At 41.8% G+C, this 20777-nt stretch overlaps 1 protein-coding gene across 3 annotated transcripts in view; it reads right to left on the reverse strand.

The window, feature by feature from the left end:
• The window catches only part of CNTNAP1 (contactin associated protein 1), a 525816-nt gene that overhangs the window by 292338 nt on the left and 212701 nt on the right, over positions 1–20777 (reverse strand). For all 3 annotated transcript variants that reach the window (XM_077459411.1, XM_077459410.1, XM_077459412.1), the window contains exons 12-13: positions 17705–17824; positions 10182–10385 (exon numbers count right to left, since the gene is read on the reverse strand). In XM_077459411.1, coding sequence (XP_077315537.1) covers positions 10182–10385; positions 17705–17824 — 324 coding nt within the window. The remainder of the gene's footprint in view (positions 1–10181; positions 10386–17704; positions 17825–20777) is intronic.

The raw sequence follows: 20777 nt of genomic DNA on the forward strand, positions 1-20777 counted from the left end.
TAACAACGTGTATATTGTTCTCTGTATCCCTGCATATTGCTTATGCTGTTTCAGTGTTTTTTAATGTATATTAATAAACTATTATGAATTTTTTATATCTTGTTAGATTTTTGGAATAATCAGCACCGTTGAAAAATCCCCCCCCCCAGTCCTTTCTCTCCCCCCCTCTCTATGCAAATTGTCATTAGATGTTGTATATTAACATACCTTAAAGGAGCCTACTTTGTGTGTTGGTAGTTACATATTTATATCATCTTACACCGTTTACTAGATTGGACTGGCCTGAGCTATCTGTGCATAGATCCTGACGGTGGTGTAGTAGAACCGGTTCCTAGTGGGATGGTACCCTCTGAACCAGTTTCCAGATACTTATAAGTGAAAGTTATCTCTCTGTAAAGTATGGCCGTCTATTCAAGTATATCTACCCTAAGAACAATATAAAAGCTATTTTTTTTGTTCTTGTATATATCCACCTACATTATGGTTATTTCTTGGTGACAAAAATCAATTTTTAAATGTACAGTGGTATTGTCAGGGCTAGCTTAGCCCTTTCTTCTCTGGGCTGGCTGCTCAGCTGTCGGTTAATTGCCAGTTCTCATCTCTCTTCACAGTTACCCAGCTGTTCCTGATCCTGCTCATCTGACCTGCCTAATTAAAGCTGTCCAGCTCACTTCATCTCTGCTTTCGCCTCGGTCGCGTCACAAGAAACCATCTTCTGCATTCCTGTTTAAAAACTGGCTTGCTGACATCCTTTTTGGCTCCTTATCCTGCTTGCTGTTCCTCCACTTGGATCCCTGACTTCTGGCCTGGCTTATTACCCAAGCAGTGTGCATGAAGCCTTATGCTCCGTACAAACAATCGGACTTTCCACCAACAAAACCGTGTATTTTTATTCAAAGGATGTTGGCTCAAACTTGTCTTGCATACACACAGTCACACAAATGTTGGCCAACAATTACGAACGTGGGAACGTGGTGACGTACAACGAGCCGAGAAAAAGGAAGCTCAATAGCCAGTGCGGCTTCTTTTGCTTGATTCCAAGTCTGCGTGAACTTTTGTGCGTCAGACTTGTGTACACACGATTGAAAATTCCGACAACAAAGTTTTGTTGGCCGAAAATTTAAGAACCTGCTAGCCAACATTTGTTGCCGGAAAGTCCATCAACAAATGTTCGATGTAGCAGACACGCGGTCGGACTTTCAGCCAACTAGCTCACATCCAACATTTGTGGTCAGAAAATCCGATCATGTGTACTCATAAGGCTCCATGCATACTGGCTTAAAAAACATTGCTGCTACAGGAGTTTTGTGTTCTGCCTGTAGAAGCAGCTCAATGTTATCCTATGTGTCCATGCACATTAGGACGTTAAGAGGCATATTTTGATTTGAACGTTCAGAGGCAGAAAAAAAAACCTTCTGGGTCGTTTTTCTGATTGGAGCTTGGAGACAAACTCTACTAAACTTGTCAACTTTGTACAAAAAATGCTCTTTATGAGCATTTTTTACTTCCAAGAGAACAGACTTTTTTTAAGCCCAGTGGTGTACATTGAGCCTAACTGTCTAACAGTGATTTATTTGCACAGTAATTAGTAATAGAATTCACCTTTATCAAAATATTCCTGAGTAGAAACCACAAGGCTCTTAACCATTTCAGCCCCAGAAAGGATTTACCCGCTTCCTGACCAGAACATTTTTTGCGATATGACATTGCTTTAACTGACAATTGCGCGGTCGTTCGATGCTGTACCCAAACAAAATTGACGTACTTTCTTTCCCACAAATAGAGCTTTCTTTTGGTGGTATTTGATCACCTCTGTGTTTTTTATTTTTTGCATTATAAACAAAAAAAGAGTGACAATTTTGAAAAATTATTATTTTGTTTTTTTACTTTCTGCTGTAATAGTTATCCCCCAAAAAATAAAAATAAAATGTATTCATTAGTTTAGGATGATATATATTTTTCTACATATTTTTGGTAAAAAAAATTCAATAGGCTTGGTTTGTTCAAAATTTATCGTGTCTACAAACTATGGGATAGATTTAGGGATTTTTATTTATTTTTAATTGTTTTTACTAGTAATGGCGGCGGTTGCGATTTTTAGCGGGACTGCGACATTGCGGCAGACAAATGTGACTCCAAATGACCCTTTTTTGGGGACCTGTAACATTATTACATTGATCAGTGCTATAAAAATGCACTGACCAATGTATAAATCACACTGGCAGGGAAGGGGTTAACACTAGGGGGCGATCAAGGGGTTAAATGTGTTCCCTGGGTGTGTTCTAACTGTAAGGGGGAAATGGGCTGCCGGGGACATGACAGAGATCGCTGTTCCCGATCTTGTTTACACTGGCAGATCCCCGTTTTGCCTCTGTACACCATGATCATGGATCGCTGACTGACATTGAGTCCGCCCGACCAGCGGGCATGCTCCCGCAGCACGCGCACGTGCGCCCGCTCTCTCCCATGCACGGACCGCCATACAGCTACAGCGGTTCACGCAGGAGAACTGATCTGCCGCAGTATAATAACTGTGGATGGTTGGCAAGTGATTAAAGCTGAACTCCTTTCCTGTACTGAAATTCCTTACTCTGATTTCAGTGCACACTGTGATCTTCTCAAAGTGTACTTTAGGAACTGCAGCAAGTTTGATGCAGCCCGCCTCATTTCTGGCCATAAGGATATCCAGCATCATTTTGCCTATTTCTCCTAATGCCGCGTACAAACAACCGGACTTTCCGTCAGAAAAGCATTCTTTTCTTCTTTAGAATGCTAGAACAATGAAGTTGCTTTGCTGCTCATATTCACACAGAGTTCTCACAAACTTCTTTCTTCATTATTTATCCTCATTTCATGAATAATATTCTATTTTTTAACAGCCTGATCTCCATAAATAATGTTTACAATTATTTTTTATACTCCTCTTTTATAATTTTTTATTTCTTCAAGATTTATTCTATGATTACTTAAAAATAATTTTCTAGTGATCTCCATATAATTTTATCTTTTTAAGTTTCAAGTTAACACAATAACATTATTATCTTGTATTTTTTATGAACCTTAAGGAGGTTGGTGTCCCTTGTTAATTTGACATAGGGGGTTATTTACGAAAGGCAAATTAATTTTGCATTACAAGTACAAACTACAAGTGCAAAGTGCACTTGACATTGCACTGAAACTGCACTTGGAGTGCAGTCGCTGTGGATTCGAGGGTGACATGCAAGGAAAATAAAAAACAGCATTTTAACTTGCACATGATTGGATGAGAAAATCAGTAGAGCTTGCCCTCATTTCAGAACTACCCCTCAGATTACAGCGACTGCACTTCCAAGTGCATTTGCAGTGCAATTTTAAGTGGAGTTTGCACTTGTAGTGCTAAGTGCATGTGCCTTTCGTAAATAACCCCAATAGTCTTTTTGAAATGTACCTGTCTGCTCACAAACTGTCCTTTTTGAATAAAAACACATAGGAAAGTATTTTGCGAAAATAAAATATAAATTTATTTTGGGTAACAAGAAACTTTTAGAGTTTGTGAAGCCTTTTGGCCCCCATGGAACACATCAAGTCAGTGGAAACCAGAATTGGGATCTCGAGGAGTCCATATAATAGGGAGCACAATATGGTCCAGGAATCCCAGAGATCAGGACAAGCAGCAGATGACATATCTGTCCCCAGGCTGTGGTACTACAACAACCTGCGTCTTCTATCAGACCAGACTGAACCCAGGCCATCACTTTCTTCTCTTCCCTGCAGCCTTCCCTCCACGCTGCCCTGCAGCCTTCCTTGGAGGCTGTGGCTCTGGTGGTGGACTTGCGGCAGGAGGAGGAGGAGGAGGAGGATGGGCTTGCTCAGAAATGTGGCTGTTCTCTGTGAGCTGGACCCTCAACCCCTTCTGAAGGGCCTCATAAAACATTTCCTCACAGAAGAGGCATTGGCCCTTCTGTAATTCCAGCAACCTGGTGGCTAGATAGCAGCCATAGGTCTCTTAAGTGTGGGGGGGGGGCTCCTCAGAAAATCGCTGGCTTCCCTAATGAGGCCCAGTGCTGCATCCTCCGTTATTGACCCCTTCCTGGGCCTTTTGGTGGTAAGGCCGAGGGGAGGCACCTGGGATTGGGTGAGGCTCCTACTGGGCCCAGCCACCTCCTGGCTGCCACTGGGCACGGCCTCCTCCTGGTTGATGCTTGTCACAGCCTCCTCCTGGCTGAAGCTGTCCAGACCCTCCTCCTGGTGAGCTCATCCTGTGTATAAAAAAGGGACATAGTTGTAGTTTTTGCTTCATCAATCACACACAATTTTCAGCTCACAACTTGCAAATTGAATGTTAATAAACAGAAGAGGCTATCATTCAGACCCCAGCATTTTTCAAGTTGGTCATCAACATTTTTGGCCACTACTGTCTAGTGAAATATATACATAATTTTTGGTCTAAAATCATTGATTAGTAAGTAATTATAACATCTGGTTAACATCATTAATATTAGGACAATATGTCTAAAAACGAATATACCTGGCTTCAGTTGGGCGCATCCACTTGTTCCAGGATGGAAGGCCCAGGTTGTTCCTGAGAAGCCTCTGCTGGGGTGGAGGGGAGGCTGCAGGGAAGGGTCGAAAGATTCCCTGGCTTCAGTCTGGTCATCCAGAAACCTCAGTTTTTGGAAATACCACAGCTTGGGAACATAAACATTCTCAGCTGATGCTCCTGATCTGAGAGAAGCCTTGATCTTCTTGTGCTCCTTCCTATACATGTTCCTCAAGATCCCAATTTTAGTTTCCAAAAACGTAATTTCTGCTTCGGGGACCTAAGTCTTCACAAACACCAGAAGTGTCTCCAGCGTTGCCTTCTTTGCTTGTTTATTGTAATATAAACTGTGTTTGGCCTCCCACAGATTCCTCATCTCCCTGTACTTGTCAATAAAAATTTACAGAAATTCTTGTTCCTTAAACGGATTTATTTTTTCTGTAAAAGACAATACACAAGACAAAAACACTAATGTCATTCTAAACTCTCATTATCTTATCCCAATATAGGCCCCCAACGTGAAGCAGTATAGGCCACTGTGATGGGCCAAGTTCAAATTTTACCTTCGTTTAGGACTCCCGCCACTTCCGTTCGTCCTCCCCACACACAGATCAGATGTACGATAAGTGTTAGCTTGCTAAAAAAAAAAACACCAATGTCATCAAACTCTAATTATCTTATCCCAATATAGGCCTCAATCTTGAAGCAGTATAGGCCACTGTGATGGGCCAAGTTGAAATGTTACCCTCGTTTAGGACACTCGGCCCTGCCCATAGTTTGCCACACAGATCGGACGTACGACAGATGCATGTTAGCTTTATATACACTGCACATGTGTCAAACTCCACCTGCATTGCCCACCCCTGACGTTCTTTTTCACAAATATTCCCCGCCCCTTCTCTCTTCGGTGCGCAGTGCAAGTATATTGAGAAAAATGGCAGTGACATTTTCAAGAAATAGCGCAGTGCTCGGAGCTCCAAACATCTGGGTCCAGGGGGAGATTGACGGCCACCAACATGGCCTTTGACGAAATGGTGGACATCTTGAGGAGGGAGGATTATGATGGCAAAAATGGTCTGTACACCCGTCCCAATTTGCAGAAGGACTAAATAATGTCCTCAGTTGTGACCACTCTGGAGCTGCATTTTGGGGTATGACGGTCTAAAGACCAATTGAGAAAGCGCTGGTCCGACCTTAAGCTGAGGGAGCCGGATCAGTATGGAAGAATCAAGAAGGTGCTTCAAAAAAGTAAGTGCTTGTCGTATGTTCCTATTATGATAATTAACTTCTATGCTGCTCCATCTGCTTTTCTTTACTGTTGTACAGTTAGAAATGGCAACTTTCATGTTCATGGCCACAGTAATCGTTCGTAGGAAACATCATTCATTTGCCAATAAATATGATGTACATTTTGGTCATGATAATTTTTCTTATTAAAAGAAGTTTAGGATATTGTTGTGTAGATGTCTTTGAAACTACAATGAATAGCAAACTTGATTCAGTGGAATGTAAGGAGAGGACTCTCGGCAGCTGTTTACACATCTGGACTCAGGAGCATTAGTGTTGGACACCAGAGAACATTTTTTAGGGTAACCCACACAGGTACTCAAGGGGATACTTGGGGTGTCTCCATCTGTGAAACTTGGCCAAAAAAGGTAAGTATTGCAGTTTGGTTAAAAGGGAATTTGAATCATGTCTTCAACTTCTCTTCACAAGCAGACAATTGTAAACCACTTCTAAGCAATGTTTCATATTCCTATTTATAGACTCAAATATATGTATGCTAAGTATACCTTTTGTTTCATTCTCATAGGGGAGAAAAGACTCAGACAACAGGATCCCAGGGACCCCCGACCTCACTAGCCTGAATGACAAGTTAGCCCCAGCCCCCCCAAGGATGTGGAGGAAGGAGAGGCGGAGGAAGTGGGCAACATGGGCACCCAACCAGGTCAGTGTCTGACACCCCAGCTTCAGGTAATCTATGTATGCCTGCATATTTCTAAATACATGTTTTTTCATCAATTGTAGGTGATGTTCTGGTTGTGGAAGGGGAAGCGGCGGAGCCATTTACTAGCGTTAGCGCCCACACCCTCATTGCCAAGATCATGGCCTGGAATGGGGAGATCGATTCAATGCACAATCGCCTGAACATCATGCAGCAGGAAATGAAGAACACGATCAATTTTTTGGGGAGAATCAAATCCCTTTTTCCACGTCCATTGATCCCCCATAATGGGAGATAGCACATGTTGACATTACCCATTTGGACTCCCAATTTGTGTGCATCTTCAACATTTGGCTTTTACAGTGGTGACATCACCCCATCTGATGAAGGCAATATCAAGACAATTTGACACTATAATGTCTGATATTGCCTTCAAGTTGTATACGTTGAACTTTGTAAGTCCCTCTACCCATAAAATAATTCACATATCTCTCCTGAACTTTACGGCGCTTTGGGGTGCCAAACCAGTACGGCCAGTATCCAGGCCCGTCAGGGAATTTTCAGGAATAAGTCCGGCCTCAGGCTCAACTGAGGCTAGATAATTATGGGAATGTTTCCGTAAATAATTATGCAGGATACAACAGCACAGGATGATATGGTTTTGTAGTCCGTTATATGGATTGCTGTCAGAAACAGACGGAACCGGCTGGCCATTATCCCGAAGGTATTCTCAACGTCTCTTCTCGTTCTGGCCAGCCGGTAGTTAAAAACCCTCCTCTACGGGGTGAGGGTCCTTTGGGGGAATGGCTTCATCAGGTGCTTGCCCTGAACGAACACTTCATCAGCTATGAAGACGAAGGGGAGTCCTTCCACACTGTCCGCATCAGGTGGCAATGCCAGGCCACCAGTCTGGAGACGTTGGTAAAACTCCGTCTGGGCAAAGACTCCTCCATCCAGCCATTCTTCCACACGTTCACGTAGAGGAACTCATAGTGTGCCGACAACACTGCCATTAACACTACACCATTAAGCCCCTTATAGTTATAATAGTAAGACCCTGAATGGGGTGGTGCACAATGTGGACATGCTTCCCATCTATCACCCTTCCACAGTTGGGAAAGTCCCAACGGGCAGCAAAATGGGAGTCCACAGTCTGCCATTCCTGTGGCGTAGAAGGAAACTTTGGAGTCAAACAAGAAAAAAAATATAAGTATTTTTGCACATAACACTGAAAGCAGATTACACAAAAACATTCTTGCACAACATCAGTATTACATATTTTTAAAAAGACAAAAATATAAGGCCCACTTATCAGATTCCTCACCCCCTCTGATGGCCCATTGATAAAATTGTATGGGGGGGGGGTTACATTTGGACAGATTTTAGGGTGTGTTTCAGGGCAAGCAGTACAATAGAGCTAACAATATACATTGTTAAAGGGACTAGGCTTTATAGGTGTATATGGGCCCAGGATAGCATGCTGGGGAGGTTAGTGAAGGCAAATATAGGCCAAAAAAGGAATATTAAAAAAGCTACCAGTATGCATGAGGATAAGGGGGACATTCACAGCATATTCCAATCATGGTAATTAGGGAATGATAAAATAAATACAATACATTAGCAAACATTAAATACATATAATGTGATGTTAAAGGATAAAACTTACCTTAATATAGTTATTCTGCAGGACCTGATTGATGGCAGAACAGGTCTCTGGAATAATGATCCCCAGAGCCTGGGGGGAGATGCCTGTCGAAAACTTGAGGTCCTGTAGACTTCACCCAGTTGCCACAACGTGGTGACTAGCCTCTGCTCCGGACTGATGGCTTGCCGCATGCAAGTATCCTGCCTGCTGATATAAGGGGTCAGCAAAGCCAACAGACGGAGAAAAATGGGGTCCTTCATCCTGAGATAATTCCCTGAAATCCTCAGGATTATTCTCCTGGATCTCTAGCTGGATTTCTAGCCTCATAGTACGTGCTGTACGTCACTGCGCTCTAAACGAACGGACTTTGTTGTGATCATTTGTACGCAGGACAGTTTCAGCAGAACTGCTTCAAGCAGTTTCAAACAGTCGTGTGTACAGGGCATAAGGTTTACTGTGCTCGCTTGCCACTTTTATTCATTGGATTTCAGCTTTACTTTTAATCATTGAGGCTTAGCATCCCATGTGAGCGTTATCCACGGCAGTCTGCATACAAATTTAACACCTATCTTCATGTAAAAAATTTAAGTAGGAACTAACTTTGAACTTTGAAATTTAGTTGCTATAACAGGCCTCACACTCAGAATCTTTACATTTTCAAAGGGATACAAAACTAGGAAAATATCTGGATGGGGTGGGGTGGGTGCAGTGGTCAGGGAAGAGGCAGAGGCCACACACCACGAAAACCCCATCCCATCTGCCCCAGATACCTCATCCAGTGTTAGGTATAGGTTAGGAAGGGGCAGTAGCAAAGTATATACAGGAAGCCCAGGTGGTCCTGAAATTTCACTGGTGTTTTTACATAGTTAAATATAGTAGTCAGTCTAGTTGAAAAATGACATAAGTTCATCTAGTTTAACCAATAAAAGAAAAAAATATCATACAATCCTATATACACAATCCTATACCCACAGATGATCCAAAGGAAGGCAAAAAACCCTAGGAAAGCATGATCCGATTTGCTTCAGCAGGGAAAAAAATTCCTGCCTGATCCCCTGAGAAGCAATCAGATATTCCCTGGATCAACTTATCCTATAAATGTTAGTATACAGTTCTATTATGTACATTTTGGAAAGAATCCAGTCCTTTTTTAAAAGCAATCTACTGAGCTGGACAGAACCAGCTGTTGAAGGAGTCTTTTCCATATTTTCACAGCTCTTATTGTAAAGAAACCTTTCTGTATTTGGACAGTAAATCTCTTTTCCTCTAGAGTAAAATGTGCCCCCTTGTCCACTATGATGACCTTAAAGTGAATAACTCAACACAAAGTTCACTATATGGACCACTTCTGTATATTTATACATGTAGATCATATCCGCCCTTAATCTCCGCTTCTCAACAGAATATGTTCAGTTCCTCTTATCTTTCCTCATAGTTGAGCTCCTCCATGCCTCTTATCAGTTTGGTTGACCTTCTGTGGACTTTCTCCAATTCCCAGATGTCCTTTTTGTGAACTGGTGCCCAAAACTGAACTGCATATTCCAGATGAGGAAAGCAGTTAGATCTTCAATCAACACAATGGGGGATATTTACTAAAGGAAAATACACTTTGCACTACAAGTGCACTGCAAGTGCACTTGGAAGTACAATCGCTGTAGATCTGAGGGGGACATGCAAGGAAAAGAAAAAACAGCATTTTTGCTTGCATATGATTGGATGATAAAATCAGCAGCGCTTCCCCTCATTTCAAAACTTCCCCTCAGATCTAAAGCAACTGCAATTACAAGTGCACTTTCAAGTGTACTTGCAGTGCACTTGTAGTGCAGAGTGGATTTACCTTTAGTAAATCAACTCCACTGCTCTTCATGTTAGCAAACCAAAGGGATATAATAGAAGGTCAGACACTTTTTGGCTTTACATAGGAATTTAGTGCATTCAGTGGATTTATATACCATTCCAGGCTCAATGTGAAAAGCACTCACAATAGTACTAGCTGCTGATTATTATAAATCCAGAAAGCATTAGATAATACAAGATATGGCATAATCAATAATTCATAAGAAATCTCTTACTTGGTGTATTGAGGAGCCTGGACCTGTAGCAGGATAATTCTATCATCTGCTCACAGTATTCGGATCCATTTGCCAATGCAGACACCTCTCCCCAAGAAGCATTCCAGTAATGCACCTCTCCTAAGAACGGCTGGTCTGGACTGGAGCCAACAACTTTAGTGCGATAGTACCGGTCGTGTTGTACCATGGTCCAAGCTCTTTCCTCTAATATGCAACAAACACAGCTACAGTCAGATATTTATATTATTCTTTAAAAAAAGTAGAAACTGGTTCTAGAATGTTAACATTGGGCGTATTGTAATTATTGCAGTGATTATAAGCAATATATGATCAGTATACCAAGTCTTTTTTTTTTTTTTTTTTTTTTAGAAAGCAGCCACAGCCTAAGTAGAAAAGCTTGTTATCTGCTAGCAGGCTGCAGAGAAGTACCCTTGCTCTCTGTGTGGAATCAGATTTATTTCTGCAACTGTCCAGTGCACCCCTCTGCTGAGTCAGATCTGCCATCAGCAAAGTTCATGTTCCCTGCTGATTGCAGAGTTTTAGCTATGTTGGGTGCTGTTCCAGTCACATGATGGGTTAGTGAGGGAGTAACTTTACTCTTTAACCCATTTCTGCCTGGCATAGGCTGGCTAACTGAGGCACTGTGGGCACGAGAAATTCTCCTGGGCTCTATTACAGTGGCACCCCTGGGAGGCCCCCATCTGGTCTAACCAGCACCACCAGTAGCCTGTTGTTTACCTTCCTCAGGTCTTAAAATAATAGCTGTCTCACCCAACGCAAGTTTTCTTTCAAGAAGACATTCCTATTTGGTGTTAGGAGAAGGAAGGGTCCACACGACCATAGCCTTTTAACTCTTTACTGAAACGCAGTTGATTTACATAATTTCAGTCACCCACATAATGATGGCGCATTCCTTAGTTGCAAACAGAAAACACAAGAGATGAGAGGGGCAGCCCATGCTTTAGCGATCCCACATAGCAAGCCAAAGGATGTGCGTCACTTTCTCCCTTGTCACCCTAACAAAGAGAAAGCTTCAGGAAGCTAAAGCCTTGAAGATTAAATCTTTGTATGCCTTGGCCCTTACAGTGACTTCATGACTAACACCTCCCAGGTGTACTTCTGCCAGACTTATTTATACATACTCTTCCTCCAAAAAAATTTCCACATTGGCAGAGTCAGGGCTGGCACTTCCTGCTATCTACTGCACACCTAGCTTACAACTCTGGGGACCCCTCTAGCAGATACCTAGGCACATGCACTGCCTACTCTTTACTATCTGTTCCCCAATCTAATTATGAAAACATGTAGTAGCCAGTTTTGGGAACTATACCCTAGGCACCTCTGTGTTGCTACCCTACAGCTCTGTAGAGAGACCAGTGCTTTCACACAGAGAGCAGGGGTCCTTCTCTAGAGTATACTGGCAGGGTACAAGCTTGTTTTTTGACTTTTAGGGTTCCCCACCCTTGAGGGCAGCAAGGCCAGTGTTTGCTTTTCCATAGCCGGTCTGGTGTTCCGCTTATGCACAGGAGTGTTTTCGTTGTGTTTTTTTACAAGCTTGTCTACTCAGACTGTGGCAATTTTCTGAAGAAATTAAATTGTTCATTGGATTTCTTCTCCCTGCTCTACCAGCAAATGGAGTGCTAGGGGAGCAAAGGCCAACATGAAAGTAAACCAACGTTGCTTTGTTCAGGATGGACAAACTTGAGGCTCCCTTTAAATCTAAACTCCAGGCACCCAGCTAAATAAACTAATGCAAAACATATAAGGGAGCCATTTTACTTGTCAAATTATGTTTTTATCTGTCTATCCAGTATTGAGATTTACACAGTTCTATCACATAACACAGCCATGTCTCTCAGGGAAGGAGAACTGATTTTTCTCTGCCTCTGTTCATTAACACTTATGCCATGTTGTACACTAGGAGAGTCATCCACTAAAAGTGAATTTCAGGAACGTTCCATTGCAATCCTGTAGCCACTAGTTAGGTCATCTGCGGAGGGCGTGACACTTATAGAAGGCTGATGGAACAAGAGGCACGGGTCCCCAGTGGAACGAACCAGTGCTGAGACATCTGTCTTTTTCACCATGCCTTGTTTGTCTTTATCCTTTTTTTGAATGGTTTATATCTTTTAACGTAATCAGATATATTGTAACAATCTGTGTTTCTGTGTATATGTATACTACCTGCAATTCTGTGTCTATATGTGGGAATGATTTTAATCTCCCACACCTGTGATTCTGATTTCTGATTGATGGGAACGTTCTTAAATTGGATCTGTTGGCAACATCCCAGTGCTATGATTAAGTCCTGCATAGGACAGAAACATGTAGACATGGAGGTCATTATGTATTGTTTTATCTGTTCCAATAAAGCATCACATGTAACTCCAGGACGGGAGCTGATGTTGTGTGTCTTCATTGAAGATTTGTCCGACAGGAGCCCCTGTGCGCTACCACTTACATTCTAAGAAGGCTGTTCGGTTTAAGTGAAAAATTAGTGTTTTCCTTGGAATGAGTCAGCCATTATGTCATTGCATAAGTGTATGCATCCTATTGCATTAGGGTGTGCACCCCAAAGTTCAAACACATATGCCTTGCTCTGCAGCCTCACCTGTACAGGACAGTAACTAAATGGGAAGTGCTCTGTGCTGAATGGCTTCCAATTCATTCACAAACTGAAGCATAGTAAACACGGTTTCTATGCTTCAGTTATGAATGGACACAGTGAGTGAGTGTGTTCACTTTGTTAATTTAGAAAAGGAAGGGGCCAGTAAATTACATATTTAACTCTTTCTCCCGCTCTCCATCCTACAACATCCCCCGCACCTGGAGGGAGAGGAGGGAAGCAAGCAGCACTGCGGGCGGAGGAGGCTTACAAAGGGTGGGGGGGGGGGCAGGCAGTAGGGGGAATTGGCACCCGCACATAGTGATTAGGATGTGCCCAGGCACACTACCTGTGCACACCTATGTGTCATTGGTATATAGTTTATAAGTTTAGAAAAATGTACGGGTACATTCTGTTCAACATTTTCTGATTTTGATTCTCTAGCAAGTCCTATGACCCTGCATTTTCTGCTTTCTGAGGAAGACATCTAAATGTATTTTTGAAGTTGTTGACACTCCCAGCTAGTACCACTTTCTGGGGAAAGAAGTTTCACATTTTTACTGTCCTAACTATAAAGAATGCTTTCCGTATTCTAAGGTTAAACCTCCTTTTTTCCAACCTCACATTGGGGCCATGTGTCCTATTCATGGACCTTAAAGTAAACAGTTTATTACAGTTGTAAAAAGGAGGAGTGTATATAATAGGCCTGCAATACCCCTACTCAGTGCCAGATCAACTCCACAGCTCATCTTATAAAAAAAATACTAAAAGAAAATAAGCATCTGTTAAAAACAAGTACACTGGCAACAGGTAGTATAAATATAAAAACATTCTCATTAGTAAACAGTCTTAGCAGGGGGCTTCTGGAGGAATCCCCCCTCCCTTCATAGAGATAAACATCCCATAATATCTAAGGCAGACAGACACAATAGAACATTGGAATACAGCCACACCCCAAACGAATCACAGCAAATAGTCCAACAGCATGAGACAGCACACATTATATATACATATATACAGCATTGAATCTGACTAGCACAGATTATAGTGGGGTTCTCATTCACCCTGTGCCCCTTAAAATCCAGGGCCCATAATCGGTCGGCAAGAAGCTAACATTCAGTCCTCTCCAAAAGCCCGGCTAGGTCTGTCACAACCTTTAACACCTCAGATATTTTGAACTGTCCCTACCACCCTGAATGCTTTTAATGCTTTGAACTGTTCTACCTTAACCGTCTGCTACATATTAATTTATAACTAGGGTGTTTGCCACTGGTTTATAATATTACCATGTTATTAATTTAATTATTAGCGCTGTTTTTATAACATTCAGTGTTTGGACTGGTTTTATATTCATACTACCTGTTGCCAGTTTATTACAGTTATTGGAGTCACCATTGATATACGCTATATTACCAAAAGTATTGGGACACGCCTTTACATGCATGTGAACTTTAATGCCATCCCCGTCCTATTCCGTAGGGTTCAATATTGAGTTGGCCCACCCTTTGTAGCTATAACAGCTTCAAGAATAGTGAGGGTCCCTTGCACTATCTATATAAAAAAATGAATAAACTAGGTAATTGCAGCTATATCTGGAGTGTGTACCGTGCACTCATGTGAATAAATAGTAAAATGGAGTAGATAAGTGCAATTAAAAATAAACTGGTCAAATGGATCACTAACAGTGCAACCAAAAAACACAAATATGTGCAAATAGATTCTGTGCAAAAAAGCTGTGCAAAATTGCAAATATTCTGTGAGGAATAACAGTGTTGTGCCAAACGTGATGGTCTTGCACAACAAACCACTGATATATTCCTATAAGGTAAATGGCAGTTCCAAATACTGTGCAAAAGAGCAAAAATGTGCAAAGAATATGCAGTAGAGGCAAGTATGATGACATGTTTGTTTTTTGTTTTTTAAACACAAGGGTTTATTAACCCTTTAAGGCATCAGCATACCAAGACACTTTGAACAATTTTATGCTCCCAACTTCGTGGGAACAGTTTGGAGATGGCTCCTTCCTGGTCCAACATGACTGCGCACCAGTGCACAAAGCAAGGTCCATAAATACATGGATGAGCAAGTTTGGGGTGGAGGAACTTGACTGGCCTGACCTCAACCCAATAGAACATCTTTTGGGGTAAATTCAAGCATAGACTGTGAGTCAGGCCTTCTAGTCCACATCAGTGCCTAACCTCACAAATGTGCTTCTGGAAGAATGGTCAAACATTCCCAAAGACACACTCCTAAACCTTGTGGACAGCCTTTCCAGAAGAATTGAAGCTGTTATAGCTGCAAAGGGTGGGCCAATGCAAAATTGAACTCTAAGACTGGGAGGCCAATAAAGTTCATGCTCGTGTGAAGGAGAGAGATCCCAATACTTTTGGTAATATAGTGTATCTTGTTCAAGGTAATCCTATCCCATCTTAACCCCTTCACGTCGAGGTAACGCTAATATACGGCTTCGGATTCAAGGGGTTGTACCGGGGTAATGCCTGAAGCTGCAGGCATTACTCTGGTACCATTTTTTAGAGCTGACAGTCATCTTTCTTGGCTGTTATTACAAGGAGCGGGAGTTGACGTCCCCCCTCCTGCCGCCTTCTGCTGGTCGACTGGGCTCTCCCATCCCACCATTTCCGCTGGCTGGCCGGAGACCCGAACAAAGCCGGAATCCGCTTTTATCAGGTCTTGGATCTAGTAACCCAGAAGCGATGTCATGACATCACTTCCAGTTTACTGAAGACATAAAGGCGCTAGATTTAAAATAATTACAGTAATCAAAACAGCTAAACGTGGCGTTTTGAATGCTTTTAAGTGCAAAGGAGGGATCTGGGGTCTATAGTACCTGTCACTGCCTATTACTGTCATAAGGGAGGTTTACATTCCATGTGACAGCAATAAAGTTGATCAAAAATAAAAAATGTAAAGGGACAGTGTAAAAATAAAAAAATAAATCCCGCCGTGCTCACGCGCAGAAGCGAACGTAGAAGTAAGTCGCACCCACAAATATAAACAATGTTCAAACCACACGTGAGGTATTTCTGCGATCCTTAGAGTGAGAGCAATAGTTCTAGTGCAAGACCTCCTCTGTAACTCTAAACAGCTAACCTATAGAAATTTTTAAAGCGTTGCCTATGGAGATTTTTAAGTACTGTAGTTTGTGTCGCCATTCCACAAGTGTGTGCAATTTTAAAGCATGACATTTTCGGTATCTTTTTACTCGGCATAACATCATCTTTTACATTATACAAAATAATTGGGCTACCTTTACTGTTTTTTTTTTTAACTAATGAAAGTGTATTTCTTCCCAAAAAATTGCATCTGAAAGACAGCTGCGCAAATACAGTGCGACATAGAATATTGCAACGATCTCTAGGGTCTCTGCTGTAATATATATATATATTGTTTGGGGTTCTAAGCAATTTCCTAGCAACAGATTTTAACTTGTAAGCAACAAGTGTCAGAAAAAGGCTTAGGCATGAATAGGTTAAACAACTCTTTTCCAGAGTGAATAGGTATATGCCAGCCCTCAAATTTTCCACTCGCCTACTCGCATTTTGCGAGTGGAAAATGAGGGCTGGCAAGGAGCTGGGCTGCCTGGGAGTGGGCGGGGTTGACCGGGAGCCGTTCTCCTGGTGGAAGAGTACATGGATTTAGAGGAGAGCCGCGGGATCACCGAGCGGTAAAACAAGCTGTAACAGGTTACACTGATACTGTCTCCACTCTGCTATCTCTCACACAGTCCCGCCTCCTCCTAACCCTGCTCCTGTAATAGAGAGAACTCTGGTCCAATTCTGGGATGCATTCTGTCTATTACAGGTGCGGGGTTAGTAGGAGGCAGGGCTGTGTGAAAGTGAGCAGTGCGGGTGGCGAGTAACCCTTGAGACCTGGCTAGTAGCTCAGGACTTGACATTTTGAGCCCCGATCTATGCAATCAGACCACATAGCTGAGGTCCTCCATCCCACTTAATACTTTTTTTACCCTTTGCTGAACTATTTCTAATTCAACAATGTATTTCCTGAGGATTGGTGACCAAACCGAACTGTATATTCAAGATGAGACTGAACCAGTGTTTTGTATAGCGGCATGTGAGGCAAACTGGATTGTTGCTCTGTGTGGTCATCCATCACTCGCGGCCTCTGGAGCCGAAGCAGAGCTCAGTAGATCTAAGTGTGCTGTTTATGATAAAATTATGCTTTTATGACATTCTAACTCCTGATAATCTTTGGCTGATTTAATACCCCTCTTTCACCTCTTTATGGACTCCATGGACTTATATTATTGGCCTTTTCTTGTGCATAGTATTGCTTCTTTTTATAAAAGGTTAGAATTATTGATTCATCTTTGGAACATATGCCCTTTGTAATGCATGCTAGATTTGTTAGCTGTAGCTTGACATTGCATGCTATTGCTAAAATTGTTGATCTACAAACACCCCAGATCCTTTTTCCATTACTGAGCCCCTCCTAATATGTATTTTGCATGTGTATTTTTAGCATCCAAGTGCATAACTTCATATTTCTCAATACTGGACCTCATCTGCCATGTAGCTTCCCAACCCCCTATTTTTATCAAGGTCTTCCTGTAAATTTGCTATGTCCTATGCCAAAGTTAATTCCCTGCATAACTGGGTATCATCAGCAAAAACTGAAACTGAGCTCCTAGTTAAAACCACGATATCATTGTTTCAGGATAAATGGAGACAGTATCATAATTACACGATTATTAGCCATTTACCCATTTAAAGGCTGACGCTATGAACACAAGTGATGTGATATATTTGATCTTTTTCATGTAAGCAGTAACAGCATTGTTGTTCAGCTGGCAATTGAGTAAATGTCTAAAGAGTTGCAGGTTTGTAGTCTATTGTACTATGTCCAAAACAGCTAGTAACAATTGACAAGATTACAGTACCAGAAATGTCACAGTAGACATAGAAAGGCTTTAAAGGTCCACTGCCATCTGGGTCCACGGTATAATTGCCAGAGTATTTTCCGCTAATTCTGTAAGCATCACAGTTTTCCTTGAAAAGAGCTTAATAAAGAAAATCAGAAAAAGATTAGACTGATGGGAATTTCCGTATTGTATAAACAATCAGGTTTGCAATAAATATAACATTCTGCTTTACTAGGTTTACCTGTTTAGAGCACACATCATTTACACTTTTTGAGAATTATGAAAAAGCCCCAGCATTATTCTGTTATTTGCAGCTCCTTACCAGACTATAAAAACGCTTCACCAAAAAATGATACACAACGCAAACTCCACTTTTGTTAAAAAACAAAACAAAAAACAATCCCCTCCTATGTTAAAAATAATGTTAAAAATAATAAAGTGCATAAAAGATAAATAAATTTGAAATGTCCATGACAAACACTGTGATCAAATCTTCTTATGTATGCTCCAACACCGTGCTTCTAAAGTGCAGCGTGCTCCAGAAATCTCATATAAAAAGTGCTTCACTCGAAGTGATAATAAAATGCGCTCACCAGATAACCTCGGCCACCAGGTGACCATAAAGCATGTATTTATAGAAAACTCCTCATTTCATTAATTTAGCTCCTTCAGGTATTTCATCACAATCAATCATCCATGTGCAGGAGAAACCGGATCCCAATACAATATGCAGACTTATATGAAGAGCACTGAGGATCCTGGGAGCTGTATTTGGGACTCTGAGACAGTCATATTGTTGGGCGAAAAGACTCTTTATGCCACGTACACGCGACCGGTTTTCCCTTAGGAATAAACTCCGAAGGGTTTTCTGACGGAGTTCCACTGCATACACACGATCACGCCAAAGTCCAATCGTCAACAGCACGGTAACGTACAACGCGTACATCTGGACTAGAAAAAGGAAGTTCAATAGCCAGTAGCCAATAGCTTCTGTCTCGTACTTGCTTCAGAGCATGCGTCGTTTTTGGTTCATCGGAACAGCATACAGACGAGCGATAGGAATTGGTTCCGTCGGAAATATTTAAAACATGTTCTATTTCTAGGTCTGTCAGAATTTTCGTAAAAAAGTCAGATGAGGCATACACACGATCGATATTTACAATGAAAATATTCCGTCTGACTTTTTCTGTCAGACATTCCACTCGTGTGTACGCGCCATTACACTACAGATCCAAATAGGCACTGTGCAGTAGGAGTTCTTCCTCTTGGCACTGAGGGAGTTAGGGAGAGAGCACGTCTGTCTGAATATTTGCCTGCTGGTGAGAGACCAAACCAGCAGGGAGATTTGAGTCTGAGACTGGGAGTGAGGACAGTTACATTACAATTTGGTATGAGAGAAATGAGAGGGCCCTGCTCATTAGAGCTTACAATCTAAGACAGAGGATCAATTGATACATGTGGAAGATGAGTTGATGGAGAAATAAAAAAACAGTGTATTAGTTAGAAGCAGGATAGGCTTCTTTAACCCCCTGGCAGTATTCCCGAGTCTGGCTCGGGGTGAAAATTCAGAACCATTAGTGGTAACCCAGAGCCAGACTCGGGATCGCATCGCAGGATGCAGGATGCTTACCTTATCCCCTGGATCCAGCGATGTCTCCCCGCAGTGCGAGCGGCTCGTCCTCTGCTCGATCTATCACGGAGCCAAGCTCCATTCCATGCTAGCGCTGTAATGCACGAGGATGGAGAACGCCGCCAAATTCAAAAAGTGGAACACACACATTACATACAGTATAATGTAATCTTACAGATTACATTGCTGTATGTAATTATTTTACATCCCTTTTGTCCCTAGTGGTCTGCCCAGTACCCTGCATGCAGTTTTATATTATAGAAATTTTTCTTTCTACCTGGAAACTGGAGATTGTCCATAGCAACCAAAACTGTCCCTTTACATTAAAGGTGGCTTTAGACCAGCTAGAAAACAGCCATAATAAATTAGAATCACTCACAGAATTGAGCGATATTGATTTGTGGGGAGATCGGTCATCAAACACAGTGACAATTGTGCAACTGAGCAAATGTCAGTGTTTTTGATTTGATTACATTATTGAATAATTTTTACTATTATTATATTATTATTTGGTATAATTATTTAGTTATTTATATTTTAATTTATGATTTTGTTTTTCAAATTTTATCATACCCAGATTGTCTACTAGACTCTGGTTTGGACAGATTTATGTGAGTTATTCCTAAGAATTACAGGCCTACAATATAAAACACCAAATTTCCATGCAAAACATTGTACCGCTTTCAGCACCTAAAATCTGATATAATCATACCGCCAGGGAGGTTAAAGAGAAGGGTTTTCTGGGATCATCTAAAGATGGATAGATTAGGAGACAGTCAGACAGATTGGTGTAGGGGGTTCCAAAGGATGGCAGAAGCTCGAGGGAAATCCTGGAGGTGAGCAAGGGAGGAGGTGACAAGGGAGCTAGAGAGCAGGAAGTCTTGAAAGGACCGAAGAGGGTGATTTGGTTTATATTTTGAGACCAAGCTATTGATGTACTGTAGTTGGGGGCAGAGTTGTGGTTGGCGTGGAATCCAGTGGAGGGATTGGCAAAGTGGGGTGGAGGACACTGAATGGTTGGTAAGGTAGATAAGTCTTGCAGCAGCATTTATGATGGACTGATGGGGGGATAGCCTATGTAAAGGTAATCCAATGAGGAGGGAGTTGCAGTAGTCGAGGCACATTATAACCAGGGAGTGAATTAGAAGCTTAGTGGTGTCATAAAAAAGGGGGTATTCTGGAGATGTTACGGAGGTTGAGTTGGCATGATTTGGACAGGGATTGAATGTAGGCCTAAAGGACAGTTTAGGGTCAAGGGTTACCCCTAGCACCCTGGTATGTGTGGAAGGACTAAAAGTTGTGTCATTGATCTTGACAGAGAAGTCAGAGAAAGGGGCACGTGGAGGAATGAATATTATGAGCTCAGTTTTAGATTGATTTACTAACAGACATATCTGACTGGATATTACACCACTTCCTCAAACTAAGTGATGCATGAGGAAACTGATGGGGTGAGCTGAG

Source organism: Lithobates pipiens, unplaced genomic scaffold (genome assembly GCF_037356315.1).
Source record: "Lithobates pipiens isolate NorthernLeopardFrog02 unplaced genomic scaffold, aLitPip1_a1.2 Scaffold_28, whole genome shotgun sequence".
NCBI lineage: Eukaryota > Metazoa > Chordata > Amphibia > Anura > Ranidae > Lithobates > Lithobates pipiens.